Source organism: Periplaneta americana, chromosome 12 (assembly GCF_040183065.1).
Source record: "Periplaneta americana isolate PAMFEO1 chromosome 12, P.americana_PAMFEO1_priV1, whole genome shotgun sequence".
Taxonomy (NCBI): Eukaryota; Metazoa; Arthropoda; class Insecta; order Blattodea; family Blattidae; genus Periplaneta; species Periplaneta americana.
Window position 1 is genome coordinate 74,334,322 of NC_091128.1, and position 17,324 is coordinate 74,351,645.

The 17,324-nt window shown below is 36.9% G+C and overlaps 1 protein-coding gene across 7 annotated transcripts in view; it reads right to left on the bottom strand.

The window, feature by feature from the left end:
- The window catches only part of LOC138710559 (cytochrome P450 4C1-like), a 145,572-nt gene that overhangs the window by 47,249 nt on the left and 80,999 nt on the right, over positions 1-17,324 (bottom strand). For 6 of the 7 annotated variants that reach the window (XM_069841538.1, XM_069841536.1, XM_069841540.1 and 3 more), the window contains 2 exons: positions 14,935-15,114; positions 6,003-8,452 (listed from right to left, as the gene is read on the bottom strand). In XM_069841538.1, the coding sequence (XP_069697639.1) occupies positions 8,286-8,452; positions 14,935-15,114 (347 nt within the window). In that variant the 3' untranslated portion in view covers positions 6,003-8,285. Of the gene's footprint in view, positions 1-6,002; positions 8,453-14,934; positions 15,115-17,324 lie in introns of those variants that run through there. The other variant, XM_069841539.1, reaches the window with a different exon arrangement.

Consider the following 17,324-nt stretch of genomic DNA (forward strand, 5'->3'; position numbering starts at 1 on the left):
GGGTAAAGTACATCAGTTATTCATAGATTTCAAAATGCATCTCAATGAAATTTCTAGCAGAGTCCGTATAGGCCAGCTTCTATCCGATGCTTTTCCAAATCACTGCGGGCTAAAGCAAGGAGATGTACTATCACCTTTACTTTTTAACTTCGCTCTAGAATATGCCATTAGGAAAGTTCAGGATAACATCAGGGTTTGGAATTGAACGGGTTACATTAGCTTCTTGTCTATGCGGATGACGTGAATATGTTAGGAGAAAATCCACAAATGATTAGGGGGGAAAAAAAAACGGAAATTTTACATGAAGCAAGTAAAGCAATAGGTTTGGAAGTAAATCCCGAAAAGACAAAGTATATGATTATGTCTCGTGACCAGAATATTGTAAGAAATGAAAATATAAAAATTGGAGTTTTATCCTTCAAAGAGATGGAAAAATTAAAATATCTTGGAGCAACAGTAACAAATATAAATGACACTTGGGAGGAAATTACACGCAGAATAAATATTGGAAATGCGTGTTATTATTCGGTTGAGATGCTTTTATCATCTAGTCTGCTGTCAAAAAATCTGAAAGAATTTATAAAACAGTTATATTACCAGTTGTTCTGCATGGTTGTGAAACTTGGACTCTCACTTTGAGAGAGCAACAGAGATTAAGGGTGTTTGAGAGGAGGTTCTTAAGAAAATATTTGGGGCTAAGAGGGATGAAGTTACAGGAGAATGGAAAAAGTTACACAACGCAGATCTGCATGTAGTGTATTCTTCATCTGACATAATTAGGAACATTAAATCCACAGGTTTGAGATGGGCAGGGCATGTAGCACATATGGGCGAATCCAGAAATGCATATAGGGTGTTAGTTGGGAGGCTAGAGGGAGAAATACCTTTGGGGAGGCCGAGACGCAGATGGAAGGATAATTTTTAAATGGATTTGAGGGAGATGGGATATCATGATAGAGACTGGATTAATCTTGCACAGAATAGGGCGGCAATGAACCTGCGGATTCCTTAAAAGCCATTTGTAAGTAAATCAGTACAGTAAATAAAATTACAATAATTACCTGTAACTATAACACTGCATTTAAAAGAATGATTACATGACAGTTTTAGTGAATTTACTACTACACCGAATTCTTTCACTGCAGAATGGTCTCACGACTGTGTTCCAGCAGATAACCAATTTTATGGAATTCTGATCAGAAGATGTGTAGCTTGATACTTTTCATTTTTGGTCAAGTACCAACATACAAAAAGTCACAACGTTTCGAAGTTTGGATCTCCGTTCATTTGTAGGTAAGTAAAACAGATAGAAGAGTTGTTTACACGTGCCCATTACTGTAAGAATCATGAATCAATGCAAGCTACCTGATTCACAGCATGTGAGATTCCTATGTGTATATAAGATTAGACTGTTTGGATTTCCACCCTGTCCTGGAATTTGAAATTTCCAACGTTTTGTAACTATATACAGGTTCCATCACCAGGGCAGATAGGTAAGACCAGAGAGGCCCTATCTCTTGGACTCGTTACATCTGGCTACTCCAGGCAACTCAGCTCTCCTCTGGTCTTATCTACACTAACCTGTATATAGTTCCGAATCATTGAAAATGTCATGTTCCAGTACAGGGTGGGATACCCAAAAGTCTAATTATGATGCGAGATTCTGCTCATGACGTCAGCAGAAATGAAGTTACTGCTAGAGTTAATCTACCATCTTCTTCGTCTTCTTTTAGCATACAGCTCTTATAGTTTAGCTAAAGGCTCCTTTAAAACAATAGCCCAACCACTTCTGACCTCTGCCCTCTTCCTCCATCTCCTTATTCTCACTTTCCTCAAATCTTCCTCAATAATGTCTAACCATCTCAATCTGGGACGACCCCTATCTCTCTTTCTCTCCAGTGTTCCAGTGAAGATCATCTTCGTCATTCTTTCGTCCTCCATTCTAATTAAGTGACCTACCCATTCAAGTCTTCTCATTTTTATCGAAGTTACTGTCCACACCTGTGGAGTAACGGTTAGTGAGTCTGGCCGTGAAACCAGGTGACCCGGGTTCGATTCCCAGTCGGGGTAAGTTACCTGGTTGAAGTTTTTTCTGGGGTTTTCCCTCAACCCTATACGAGCAAATGCTGGGTAACTTTCGGTGCTGGACCCCGGACTCACTTCACCGGTATTATCACCTTCATCTCATTCAGATGCTAAATAACCTAAGATGTTGATAAAGCGTCGTAAAATAATCTACTAGCTAACTCGAAGTTACTATGTTAGGTTCCTTATACACTTGTTCTAATTCCCAGTTACTACGGATTCTCCAATTATTTTGTTCTTTAACAGAACCATAAATCTTTCTCAGAATTTTTCTTTTCCATATTCTAAGTTGTTGTTGTAGCTGTTCAGTAACGGTCCATGATTTACACCCATAAACCACTACCGGTATGGGTAGTGTTTTGTATATTAGTAATTTTGTCTGCTTAGAAATATACCTTGTTCTCATGACTTCGCCTAAGGCATAATAACATCTATTCCCTGCTGAAATTCTAGCTTTTATATCTTTACTGCAATCATTATCCCATATAACCACTGAATCCAAGTATTTAAACTCATTAAATTCCTTAAACTGCTCTGAGCCAATAGAAACCATCTTATTTTCTTCCGTTCTCATCCTATTTTTTGATGTGTTCATAAATACTGTTTTATCAATATTAATTTCGAGTCTAATCTCTTTTATTATCTCCTTTATTTCCTCATATACTTCATTTATTGCTGATGCTGATCTTGTTATTCTAACAACATCGTCTGCATAGACCATGTATTACCTAGTTCTATTTATTATATTGCCACCTGAATCTATCATAAACATACGAAAAAAAGACAATATTAGTTCCTAGAAGGTATTTATCTTCACCATACATAGCATAGGTTAAAATGTAGAATCCGAGGTGATACTTAGGCCTTTTTTGTGTTAAAGACGAGCTTTTTTCCTAGACCAAAAATGGTACTGTAATCTTTTAACCGATGTATTTTACGACGCTTTATCAACTGTAAACAATGTCTAGCATCTGAGTGAAATGAAGGTGATAATGCCAGCAAAATGAGTCCAGTGCCTAAACTACAAATAATGCCCATGGCTTGTCAATATATTGTTTTCATTAATAAACTTGCTCGTATGTAATCGTGAAAAAATTTAATTAATTCAACAGTTCATAGCATAAATACTCGTCAAATAATGACTTTCATACTCCATCGGCAAATCTATCATGCTATCAAAAAGGAGTGCATTATATGGCAGTAAAAATTTCTAATAGCCTCCCTATGGATATAAAAAATCAAACTCAAATCAAGAAGTACCGGTACCTAATTTCTCACACCTTCCATTTTGCAGGTGAATTTATGACATTCCACAACACTGCATGAATATTTCTGTCTTCTATTAAGTATCGATGTTAACTCTTTGTATTGTACTAGTACCGGTATATTGCAAAATTCTTCTGTATATAACGGGAAGTTATTACGCTGTGAAACGGAGCATATATGAAATGCAAGGCAAACGCTGATAACTAGACTTCGTTGAATTGCCACACGCAGAATGCAATCGGGTTGCAGATGTACGGTAGTATAGAGGAGGTAGGGGACCTCACTGTCTTATAGTAGCAGCAGATCATGTTAAGAGTTGTGACCAGTCCAAATAGATGGAGCAGCTACAGCTAATGTATACCGGTACCTATGTAAGCACTTGTTTTTGCATTGCTGTGGTTGGAATAGTCAAAGCTTAACATCTGTTCAGTGCAGACAAGAATTCAATCAAACATGTCGTGATATAATACTTCAGAATTGCGTGTGTTTATAAAGGAGTTTGGTACTAAGTATTTGAGTATTAAAGAATATTAAAGAACAAACCATTTTTTGTAAAATATGCAAACAATCTTTAAGAGTGGATAGACGGCGTGATATAAAGAGACACTGTGACAGCAGAAAACACGACAGTTTGAAACGATTGGAGGTATCTCCGTATTCGGACACAACTTTATGCGACCATTCGGAATATCTAAGTGATTTATGTAATATGATGGCGAGTGCAAATATCCCTTTAAGCAAGGTAGACAACCATCATTTCAAAACATTTATTGAAAAATACATCAACAGAAAACTTCCTTGTGAATCTACAATGCGGCAACACTATATGCCACTTTGTTATGACCAGATGTTAAATGCATAAGAAACCATGTAGGACATAACAAAATTTGGGTTTCTGTTGATTAATCTACAGATGTTAAGGGTAGATAAGTGGAAAATGTGATGGTTGGGACAATGTCATGTGATAAACCTGGTAAAAAATTTCTATTGACATGTAAAGAGTTACAAAAAGTGAACAACGAAACCATAGCTGGTTTGTTTGAAAATGCAATGCGTCTTTTATGGTCCAGTGACATCAAGCGGGAAAATGTTCTACTTTTCGTTACTGATGCCGCTCCATACATGGTGAAAGCAGCGAAGGCGATACAAACTCTGTACCCGAAATTGATTCATTTGACATGTCTGGCTCATGGTCTACACAGAGTTACGGAGGAGTTTCGATTATCCTACAAGAATGTTGACAGTTTCATCTCGCATGTGAAGAAAATATTTTTAAAAGCCCCTTACAGAGTGTTGCTGTTCCAAACAATTGGCCCTGGAATACCCTTACCCCCACAGCCAATCTTGACCCGTTGGGGAACGTAGTTGGATGCTGTTAATTATTATGCAAAACATTACGGCAAAATAATGGAGGCAATTAATGCACTGAATAGCACAGACAGTTCAGCTGTTGCAGCTGTAAAATCATTGCCTTCTGCACAGTTATTGGAAGATATTCTGTTCATTGTTTCTCATTTTAAAATCGTGTCCAAAAGCATCACCCTGTTAGAATCATCTAAAACTACAATTCTCAGAAGCCCATAATATAGTGGGTACAGTATCACAAACTGTTATCCAAAATAACAATTCACTAATTTCAGAAACAGTAAAATGTAAGTTGAGAAACGCTATTGCTAAAAATTCTGCCTATTCACAACTTCGTATTGTAAATTATATACTATCAGGTCACGACAGACGTCTGAAGTTGGTGTACTAAAAAGTAGTGACTTTCCATTCTTCAAATTACACCTATTACATCATGTGATGCTGAACGTACATTTTGCCAATATAAAAACTGTTTAAGTGACCATCGGAGGAGGTTCACTTTGCAGTCGCTCAAAATGTACGTAACTCTTCACTGCAATACACATATTCAAGGATGATGTGAGTATCTTACATTTAAGAGTTAATATATCTTAGTATAAAATAATTGTGTATTTACATGTTTAGACATTTTCTACTTCAATGATCATTCATTATATTTTTTGACTGCAGGATACATGTTTTATTGTAACCGCAGTATACTGCTCAGTGTTTACATTAGAGGCATACTCCATCCATTGCACGCCTCCTTCTCATACAGTCTATACCGCGTGCGCAGTAGACCTTACGATTCTCGTGGCAATTCCACGAAGTCTACTGGTAACTATTACTCATCGCACGAATGAATGCTGACGGCCAATAGGGGAACTAAAGCATCAACATTGCATAGGAGATGGATCTAATCGCAAGACACAGTGCCAAAGTATCTCTGAAAATTGGCAATCATTCGTGCAACGAGTAATACTGGCGAATGCCATGTGAGCCGTGGAATGGAGTCCTGCAGTACAATAATCTCCCTGTATTTCAACTAGACTGCGACTATAGTGAATCAAGACTTTGTTGTACTATAAAAAAATTTTTTGACATGTTATATTTTGTAGCTGTGAAGCGAAGTATGAATACCATGACATGTAAATAAATACAATACAATTGGTTGAGGGAAAACCCTGGAGAACACCTCAAACAGGTAACTTGTCTCAATCAGGACTTGAACCCTGGCCCATTTGTTTCATAGTCAGACATATTAAAATGGTATTATAGTCTACAAATCAGTGAATAAAGGAAGAGTATTTTTCTGAAAGATGAATATTTATTCTCCTTAGACCAAAAATACAATAAAAACAGAGGAAATATTAATATTTTGTCATGGACCAAACTAATACAAATTGAGCATTTTCCTTTGACATTATTACAGCATGAACTTTTTTGAAGGCTATGCTGATAATTTTTGAGCAAAAATGACGTAGTTATGTTAATTTCCTTCCTTAGTTACAGTGAATATCCCTGAAGTGTAACTGTTGAAGGGCTCTTCTGAAAACCAAGTTAAGTTTGGGTGAAGCTTTGAGTTATCAAAATCGGTTAATACTGCTCGCGAAAAGATAAAGCTGACCTACCTCTTAGTTTGCCCTTGCCATTAAATGGTGCACATAGTTCTTGTATGCAATATTCAGATCGGAACTTTTCCTTCCCACTTTGCCCAGATTTACGACTCATGAGGGTGAACCAAAATAACTACAGAGTTCAGCCTTTTGTATTACAACAATCATAGTGCATAATATACTGTATATCATACTGTCGAACCTTTCTCCTATGAATTTTTGTAAAAGTTATGTGTAGTCAAAAATATTATTTCTCTGATTTTTTGAGGAAGTCAATTCAATAAAAATATATTATACTATTAAAAAGCACATATGCATGTCGTTAAATGTCCATTATCATTTATGGGCTTGAAGTTTTAATTTAAAGCTATAATTTCTATGCTGCATATCCAGTAAAGTAAATTACAAAAAAATAAAAAGTTTAGGCGAATCCAACTTCACTGCTTCCATTCTGTGAACACTATCCTCAACATACCACCTTATCTTGCCTTCTAAAAGATGCTGCCGCCTATCTGCCACTTTTGAGCAGCGTTTCATGACCTCCTTTGTGCTGGTTATTTTTATATAGGTGTTGGTTAGAAGTCGAACAATGTGCCAATCTATGAACACCGTCCTCGACATACCACCTTATCTTGCCTTCTAAAAGATGCTGCCGCCTAACTGCCACTTTTGAGTAGAGTTTCATGACCTCCTTTGTGCTGGTTATTTTTATATAGGTGTTGGTTAGAAGTTGAATCAACGTGCCAATCTATGAACACCATCCTCTACATACCATCTTATCTTGCCTTCTAAAAGATGCTGCCGCCTAACTGCCACTTTTGAGTAGAGTTTCATGACCTCCTTTGTGCTGGTTATTTTTATATAGGTGTTGGTTAGAAGTTGAATCAACGTGCCAATCTATGAACACCATCCTCTACATACCACCTTATCTTGCCTTCTAAAAGATGCTGCCGCCTATCTGCCACTTTTGAGTAGAGTTTCATGACCTCCTTTGTGCTGGTTATTTTTATATAGGTGTTGGTTAGAAGTCGAATCAACGTGCCAATCTTTGAACACCGTCCTCCACATACCACCTTATCTTTCCTTCTAAAAGATGCTGCTGCCTAACTGCCACTTTTGAGTAGAGTTTCATGACCTCCTTTGTGCTGGTTATTTTTATATAGGTGTTGGTTAGAAGTTGAATCAACGTGCCAATCTATGAACACCATCCTCGACATACCACCTTATCTTGCCTTCTAAAAGATGCTGCCGCCTAACTGCCACTTTTGAGTAGAGTTTCATGACCTCCTTTGTGCTGGTTATTTTTATATAGGTGTTGGTTAGAAGTCGAATCAACGTGCCAATCTATGAACACCGTCCTCTACATACCACCTTATCTTGCCTTCTAAAAGATGCTGCTGCCTAACTGCCACTTTTGAGTAGAGTTTCATGACCTCCTTTGTGCTGGTTATTTTTATATAGGTGTTGGTTAGAAGTTGAATCAACGTGCCAATCTATGAACACCATCCTCTACATACCACATTACCTTGCCTTCTAAAAAATGCTGCCGCCTAACTGCCACTTTTGAGTAGAGTTTCATGACCTCCTTTGTGCTGGTTATTTTTATATAGGTGTTGATTAGAAGTTGAATCAACGTGCCAATCTATGAACACCATCCTCGACATTCCACCTTATCTTGCCTTTTAAAAGATGCTGCTGCCTAACTGCCACTTTTGAATGGCTTTCTTGACCACATTTATACTACATAATTTTAATCGAAGTGTTAGTAAAAATGTTTGAATTATAGGTGACATTTGCGGAATTTTCCTGTGGCAGGAGAATTCCTGACAACATCTGATGCGTAATGTGCCTGTTGGGATTAAAAAGTCGAGGAATTTACCGCGCCCATATCGTAAGTGCTGACTAAGGTTTTCTATGCTATAACACTGGGTTGGGGAAGTATAGATATTTTCAATAGTTTTCATTGTTACAGGGTTAAAGCACTACATTGTCTCTGTGACGAAGCAAGACGTTTATACCAGTCATGGACTTGAGGACTATCTCGTTGGTCACTCTGAGTGGGATGGTGCCTGGCAGAAGCTGGTAGTTCCTCAGCAATCGACTTAGCAATGCCTTCATCTCGAGGAGAGCGAATTTCTGTCCTGAAACGTCACAACAAAAGTATTATAAATTATAAATTTGACAAACGCACTAAATAAGATGCACATCAACATATCATTCTAGTGAACTTCACTGCACACAAGACCAATTTGTGAGAGACAGAAAAAAATAAAACAAAAGCAAAACAATACTATCTACAATCAGTAAAAATTAAAAAATATGAGAAATAAAATGTAACAAATTTCATGAAATTTTACTGTTCAAGAATTGAATGTTTGGCCAGAACAAAGTTATAGCTAGCAAATATATTTTGTTTTCTGTAAGTCAAGATTAATGGTTTATTAAACAATAATTATTTTATTATCATTTCATATTGGAATGTGTGTGTATCCAATGCCTACCTACTTCACTTTAAGTGATTCGGGTTCTGCATATTGCGGATAGATGGCAGGACTATGACCAATTTTCTAGTTACACACCACTTTGGCAGGCCACGCTGTACATGATGAGAGGATGTGCCGGAATTTTGTCCCGCAGGAGTTCTTTTACATGCCAATAAATCTACTGACATGAGCCTGTCGCATTTAAGTACACTTAAATGCCATCGACCTGGCCAGGGATCGAACCCGCAACCTTGGGCATAGGAGGCCAGCGCTATACCAACTCGCCAACCAGTTCGACTACATGATGTATATCTGTGGAGAGTTATGACGTGTACTATGGTGAGTGTATGTGTAAATGTAGTGTAGAGAATGGGTGAGGATGATGAGGAAGGGAGAAAGGGAAAGCCAGGGCTGGCACATAGCCTTCTCCTATAGAATAGCACCAAGGGGGCCGCCAGGCTTAACCTATCCATCCGACGGACAAACCATATCAACACTGACATATGCCTTCTCTTCCCTGCACTGCGGAGAGATTTGGGATTTAACCCAGGCATATCCTAGTCCTGAGGTAGAAATTTTACTTGAAAATTTCTGACCTCGTCGGGAATTGAACCCGGACCGGCTAGTCTGGAGGCAGACGCGCTACCACAGACCTAATTCGGCGGTCTATATTGGAATGTATACACTAGAATAAAGTAAAGTGTAATCAAATCTCTTGGTGATAAAAGAGGCCCACCAACATGTACAGAGCTTCGTAAACAACATTTTCCCATGCTTAATTCAACATACCAAAAATAATGATGATTACAACCAGGGGCGGCTTTCGAAGGGGGACTGCGGAGCTGCAGCACCCCCAGACATTTGTGGCCTTTGTCTCGTTTTGTGTTGTGAAATACATTTATTATACAGTCTCTATTTAGCGGCTCGAATTTTTTTTAATTTCGCTCTCATTGACATGCACGCAATCGTTAGTGAAGTCACTTTCTCCTCTGGTGCTGTCAGAGTGAAGCCAGAGACAAGGACTAGACTATGGGTGAAGCCACTTCCTCCCCTGGAGCTGCCAGTCTCGTCTCGGATGCTTTGTGCGTTAGTTTTACCCCTCTCCCTGCTGCCCCTGACCATGAATCCAGAGTTTCCAGGAGCTGTAAAATTTGCAGCAGCTTGTCAGTAACGCGCAGTTTTAAATACATTTTCCTTAATATTGTGAGTATAACAAGTGCAACAATGTTTAATTCTGTACAATATTTACAGTCTTTTCAGTTCAGTACCTTAACAATTCAGGAGAAATGTGAAATTAAGTGCCCATCAGTTGAATCTCATAATGGAAAGAGCCGCTAAACAAAATACAAAGGCTTGCATATTTTTTGCTGATTTATCCAGTATCCCTGCTTTCTTCTCTCGATCTCCATACAGTCTGTATTAGATTAATGTGTTTCAAAGACAATTCCATCAGCTGGAGTTTTAAAATAAGAACAGTGAATGTTATTCATGAGAAGAAGGAACCATTGCTAGAATGTTTTCAAACCATAATGGAATCTGAAACATTTAACAACATCACAATAAATGAGGCAAGCACTCTGGTGCGTGCTTTTGAAGATCCTGAATTCAATTTCTGGCTGTTTTTTTTTTTTTTTTTTTCATTTATTGATGTATCATGTAGATATATGTATTATACAATCAACTACAACATCGTCAGTTAGATATTTCTAAGGTTCAAATCTGCATACAAAAAAATTAAATTATGGTTTATTTAACGACACTCGCAACTGCAGGGGTTATATCAGCATTGCCGGTGTGCCAGAATTTTGTCCCGCAGGATTCTTTGAAATGCCAGTAAATCTACTGACATGAGCCTATCTCATTTAAACATACTTAAATGCCATCGACCTGGGCCGGGATCGAACCCACAATCCACTATGCATATCAAGCTTTGCTAATGCCATACAGACAATATCGAACAGTGCAAGTTGAGCAGCGAGATCTGTGAAAATGAAAACCTTAAAAAGCGTCGTAAAGTCGAAGGGATTCAGACAAGAGTTGCGGCAGCCAAGGAAGTGTGTGACCTCATTATCACACCATGTAAATGAAAATGACCTAAATGTATGTGTGAAGCTTTTTCTAATGTTCGATAAAGACAAACTAAAAACGGAACTCACTGTGTTGTATCAGAGACAAGAATCAGAAATATCAGTGACGCAGTCAACTCTTGCAGTTTCTTCTATCTGAGAACTTGCAGGCCTCATTTTCAGATGTTGTGAAACTACTACGCATAGCTATCACCATACCAATGACAACTTGCGAACCAGAACATTGCTTTTCGTGTTTGGAGAGAGTAAAATCCTATCTTAGAAATACGATGAGAGAAGAGAGACTGACCGCATTAGCTATGTTTTCCATTGTAAAGTCTATATTAAATGACATGTCGGATTTTAATAAGTTAGTTTGCAACCTAAAAGACAAGGCGCATGGAACTAATCTTTAAATAAGGTAAGTTGCATGGTTTATTTTTGTATGCAGCCCCCCTGAATTCAATACCCACGAGCCGCCACTAATTACAACCTTGTTCTGACCAGTTATTCAATTATGGAAGGAAAACGTAGACAAGTCAAGGAAGGAAATACAGCAACAACGAAATTATAAAATAGGATATGATTGTTTTGCTGAAAATATATGTAAAAAATGCATACTAGATTCACCTACTGTACCCTCTGCAGAAGAACAACAAAACTATAGTCAGTTCCAGAGCTGAAAGTGAAAACAAATGGTTGTAAAAAGTGGAAGAGCTGATGTTTTTCTCTTCATACAAATATTATGACTGCACAGAATAGTAAAGGAAATTGTAGTAGGCCTACATACATAAAATTCTATTGAAAGTAGCAATCTAGTTTCATGTATTCAAATATACAAACTGCACATTTAGTAGTGCCACATTTATCAGTGTATGACTGTCTAGGGAACACTTTGTTCAAATTCAACAGTTTTTCATCGTTTTGTAACTTAGTTCGATTTCTATATGATAGGCCTACACCTGTAGCCTTCTTTTTGTTTCAGAGTAAACGAACATAGGCAGGAAAATGAGCAACAATCGCAATGTAGCCTACAGTCCCAGAAAAAAAAAAAAAGAAAAAGAAAAAAGATGCCTCGACTGTTGAAGCTCCTTACAGAACACGATTCACGCCACAATTATTTAACAATGGTTTTCAACCCAGTATTATTTGAATAGTACAGTACTCGTATTACAGAAAGGTATTTCACAACTAATGCAAAAGCACAAAATTGATCTGAAAATAAGATGAAATTAATGCCAAAGGATCATTATTAAACAAACTAGACACAGCAGGACAAACCTGACTATGACAATTCATTGCAAGCATTGCAATACCTCTGTGCTAACTTGCTTGCTTGCAGACTACAATGTTCAGGGTTTGGATACTGTTGAGGAAAGAGTTTCTTTTAAATTAATTATGCAGGTTAATTTCGTTTATCATTCCATTTTACTGCAAGATTTATAAATACAGAATTCATCTACTATTAAGAATAGATCAATTATCATTGTATCTTCTCAAATGCATTTTGGATCACGATAACAAACTAAGTAAAATGAATTTCAATAACTGCCAAAGCAATCGTATGTGTACCACTGCTTTGGAGCACTGAGGATGCGTAATGCATTGAATCTGGACCTTAAAATTCAGACGGGCCTTTTTTTTTTTAGACAAGCCATTTCTTTTTCAGGAAATGTACATTACATTAATTCGATTACTGACTTTACTCGAAAAGGTATGAAACTGATTGTTAACTTCTGAATCAGGAAAATGAATTAACTAGCCTATGAAAATTAAGTTATTATCGTAGCTGCTCACGAAAGAATTGGAATTTCTTCATCCTTAATAACTGTCAAGAGCTCAAGAGAGATGAAAGATAAGATGGTTAAGTATATATCAATGCATGTCGACCCTGACAATAGTCATCATGACAATTTGTACGTTTGATGTTCTGAAACAGTAAATTCTAGGACAATGACTATCAACTCTCACTAAAGCAAATAAAAAAGGTTAATTATCTCCAGCCTACGGGATGTATGCGGTGCAGAGGTGAAGGAAGCGAGGACTTCAGAAGAGGGATGTTAAGATGAGAGGTTGTTTTGGAAGCACAGGACCTTTGTGCACATCCACAGGATGAAATGTATACTTTCAGAGTTAAATCCACTGAGGAGAGGACAGGTCATTAATTGTCTCTATTTATATGTAAACTCTCAATAAACTGAACATAGGATATACCTACAGTGAATCTTTAAGGATTTGCAAGAAAATTTCCCAATGTTGTCATTCCACTTAGCAACAACAGCAGAAAATCATTCGTAAATCTAAATCTAAACATTTCACTAACACAATCAGAAGAATAACACGCAATATAACGTCAACATAGCCTCTCCTACAGAGAGACTTAACTGGACTGTTGAGCGTGCGGGAAATGGTTTGCCGTACGGTATATTGTATGACCTTTGTGCCAGTCGTGCAGTGACCTACATTATGTAAGCGAACGCTCTATACCATTCAGTCAATGAATTGTAGTTTCACACTCAAAATAATTGCGCTAAAATTTGTCGTGTCCAAATCTCCCGTATTTTGTTGTGGTCAGGGTCACATGTTAGTTGCTGCGAGACTTCAAAGACTCACTCACTGTATAATTTTTTTTAAATTATGGTTTATTTAACGATGCTCGCAACTGCAGAGGTATTGTATTGTATTGTATTGTATTGTATTGTATTGTATTGTATTGTATTGTATTGTATTGTATTTATTAACATTCCATGGTATTCATACATGCTTACAGCTAGATTATGGAACAAGTCAAAAAACTTAATACTATTATAAAATCCTAATTTATAGTCACAGTCTAGATGAAACATATACAGACGAGATTTACAATATAGACTACTAGTACAACACATAGTTTTAGTATCAATTTCATGAAGTGTTATTGAATATCATGAATTCACCTACAGAATAGAAGGCATGAGAAATTAGGTATCAGTACTTCTTTAATTTGGCCTTAAATAATTTTATGTTTTGAGTTTCATTTTTTATATCGATAGGGAGGCTATTAAAAATTTTTACTGCCATATAACGCACTCCTTTTTGATAGCACGATAGACTTGCTGAGGGAGTATGAAAATCATTTTTTTGACGTGTATTTTTGCTATGAACTGTTGAATTAGTTACAAAGTTTTCACAATTACATACGAGGAAGATTATTAAAGAAAAGATACAGTATACTGACAAGCCATGGGCATTATTTGTAGTTTTTTTAAAATAGTCCTACACGATTCCCTAGATTTGGCACCTACTATTATTCTAATTACTCTTTTTTGTAATAGAAATATATTGTTACTATCTGTGGAATTTCCCCAGAATATTATTCCAAAACTCATTACCGAGTGGAAGTATGCAAAGTATATTGTTTTTAAGGTATTGATATTTACTATCGTTTGTATAGATCTAATAGCAAAACAAGCTGAATTTAGTTTGGGGGTAATTTCTTTAATATGATTTCTCCAATTTAACACATTATCGATTTTTAAGCCAAGAAATTTGGTTATTGTTGTTTCTAATAGGGATCTATTATTAATTATTGCGCTAGAAATTTGCGACGTTGAATTTGGACAGGATTTAAATTGAATTATGTTAGTTTTGTTACAAGTGAATACTAATTTATTGACTGAGAACCAGTCACATATTTTGAAGAGAATTTATCAGTGTCACCAGTGTGCCTGAATTTTGTCCCGCAGGAGTTCTTTTACATGCCAGTAAATCTACTAACATGAGCCTGTCGCATTTAAACACACTTAAATGCCATTGACCTTGGCTGGAATTGACCCGCAACCTCGAGCATAGAACGCCAGCGCTATACCAAATACGCTGCTTAGGCCAATCACTCACTGTATGTGATACTACTATTTTATATTAGGAACATGTGCTTTGACTAGTAATAATTTACACCCATAACAATTTCTATGGACAGATTACAAAGAAAAAGGGATTTCAACACTGCTTTGATTCTGCACGCCCAAACACTTCTCAAAATTAAGAATAGTGCTGTGCTAGCTTGCACCTTGTTGCTCCATTGCACAATCTTACCTATACAGTTCCTGGGTCCAGTCGAGAAAGGCAGGTATGAGTATGGATGTCTATTCAAGATGTTTTCAGGCAGAAATCGATCCAGATCAAACTTTTCTGGGTCCGGGAAGTACTTTGGATCACGATGCAGCAAATATGACATTATGAACACATTGCAGCCGGCAGGTAACAAGTAGTCCACTAAACACAAAAAATTCACATTATCTGATCAGTTCACATTAACAATATCAAATTTTGCAAGTGATTTCCATTGCCACGAATATATCTGATTGCGTAAGGCTCACCACTGGGGTATTAATCTTCCTTGTTAGGGCAGTTACAACTGCCTATTTCAGTTAATTGATAGACTTCTATAAAAATCTTATGCATCATATAGGCTACTCGTAAAAATTATCAAAGTATTGTAACAACTGACATGGTGAAAACAATCGTCATTTATTAAGCACAACTGAAACAGGAATACATGTACACCTTATACTGGATATTGGTACTTTTAAAATTTAAATTGTTATAATTTTGAAACAATTCTTTACATTTCAATTAAAGTGGTTTACCAGTCTTATTTTAACCATAATACGAGGGTTGTTTGAGAAGTTCTCGGAATCATCAACAGAGGTCACAGCTAGCACACCCCGGTTCTCACGTAATGATTAGTCATTCTTCATGAGTAAACGCGTGGAGCATCAGTGCTCTGGATAGAGAGTTGTGGTGTGGATGCCTCTCTATTGTTGTTCCCGTGTAGTGATTTATGAAGATGAGATTCGAGCAGTGATAAAGTACTTCGTAAAAAAAGGTAAGAAAGCAAATGAAATTCATGCCGATTTTCAGAACACACTGAGAGACACTGCTCCTTCTTATTCAACTGTTGCCAAGTGACCAACGAGTTTAAATTTAGTTGGGAGAGCTTAGAAGGTCGACCAAGATGTGTCGTTATCCCAGAAATTATTGCAAAAGGTGCACGAAATGGTCTTGGAGGATTGCCGACTGAAAGTGCAAGAAATTGCTGAAGCTGTGGGATGTCATCTAAACGGACATATCACATTTTAACTGAGGAACTGGGTATGAAAAAATTATCTGCTAGATGGGTGCCGCAACTGTTAACACAGGATCACAAATGCATCGGAGTGCAAATGTCTGAATAATGTTTGGCCCGTTTTCAGAAAAACCAACAAGATTTCTTGCGCCGGTTTGTGATCACAGGTGAGACATGGGTTCACTACTATACCCCAGAGACAAAACAACAGTCAAAGCAGTAGAAACATGTTGATTCTCCACCACCAAAGAAAGCAAAGGCAATACGGTCAGCCAGAAAGGTCATGGCATCAGTTTTCTGGGATGCGAAAGGGATTATGTTAATAAATTATCTTCCCACGAGTCAAATAATTATGGGACAATACATTAACCTCCTGGACTAACTACTACAAAAGATACGCGAAAAAAGGCCAGGTTTAGGAAGGAAGAAAGTCCTGTTCCATGAAGACAATGCACGCCAACACACAGGTGTCGTTGCCATGGTAAAAATACATGAACTGGGGTACGAAAATTGTTGCCATACCCGCCTTATTCGCCTGATATGGCTCCATCAGACTTCCATCTCTTCCCTAAGATCAAAATTTTCCTTGGTGGACAGAGATTCCCTTCAAACGAAGAAATGATAGTCAAAGTTGACGAGTATTTTGCAGGGCTGGAGGAATCTAATTTCCGAGATGGAATAAAGACATTGGAACATCGATGGACAAATTGTATTAGTGTACAGGGACACTACATTGAAAAATTAAAAGAATGAGGTATGTTGTTATTTTTTATTTAATTCCGAGAACTTTTCAAATTATCCTCGTACACAGTAAAGAATTTTAAATTTTTTCGAGATGTGTTTTAGAATTTTATAAGTTCTTTAACAATCACTGAAGATTACGGAAGTTTTTTAATTCAGAAGTTTAGCAACAATCCGGTACCATTAGCTATACTTAACATATTATATTAATGTATTACCGGTATACTTTCAAACTAATCATCTCTCACTTTTTAAGGTACTGGTAATAAAAGCACTTGCCTGTTTATTACAAAGTTGAAATTGGTCACATCTTATTTTCCGTATGTCTTGAAAATTTCGTCATGTATTACAACGTCCATATTAATAATTACAATTTAATATGTACCTACTTCTCGAATAGTGCTGAAATAATGGATTAAGTATAATATTACACGCGTTTGATTAAATTTTTTAACAGCACACATTTTTACGTCTGAATCCTCTTCTTCTTTCAGTTAAAAATTAGCTTAAAAACTAGGAAAACGAGGTAAGGGGTGCAAATTTAATGCTGGTAATGTCCTTCAGATTCCAAAGCAGTCTTTTCTGGAACTTGTCTCTGTATAAAATTCGAATCAGT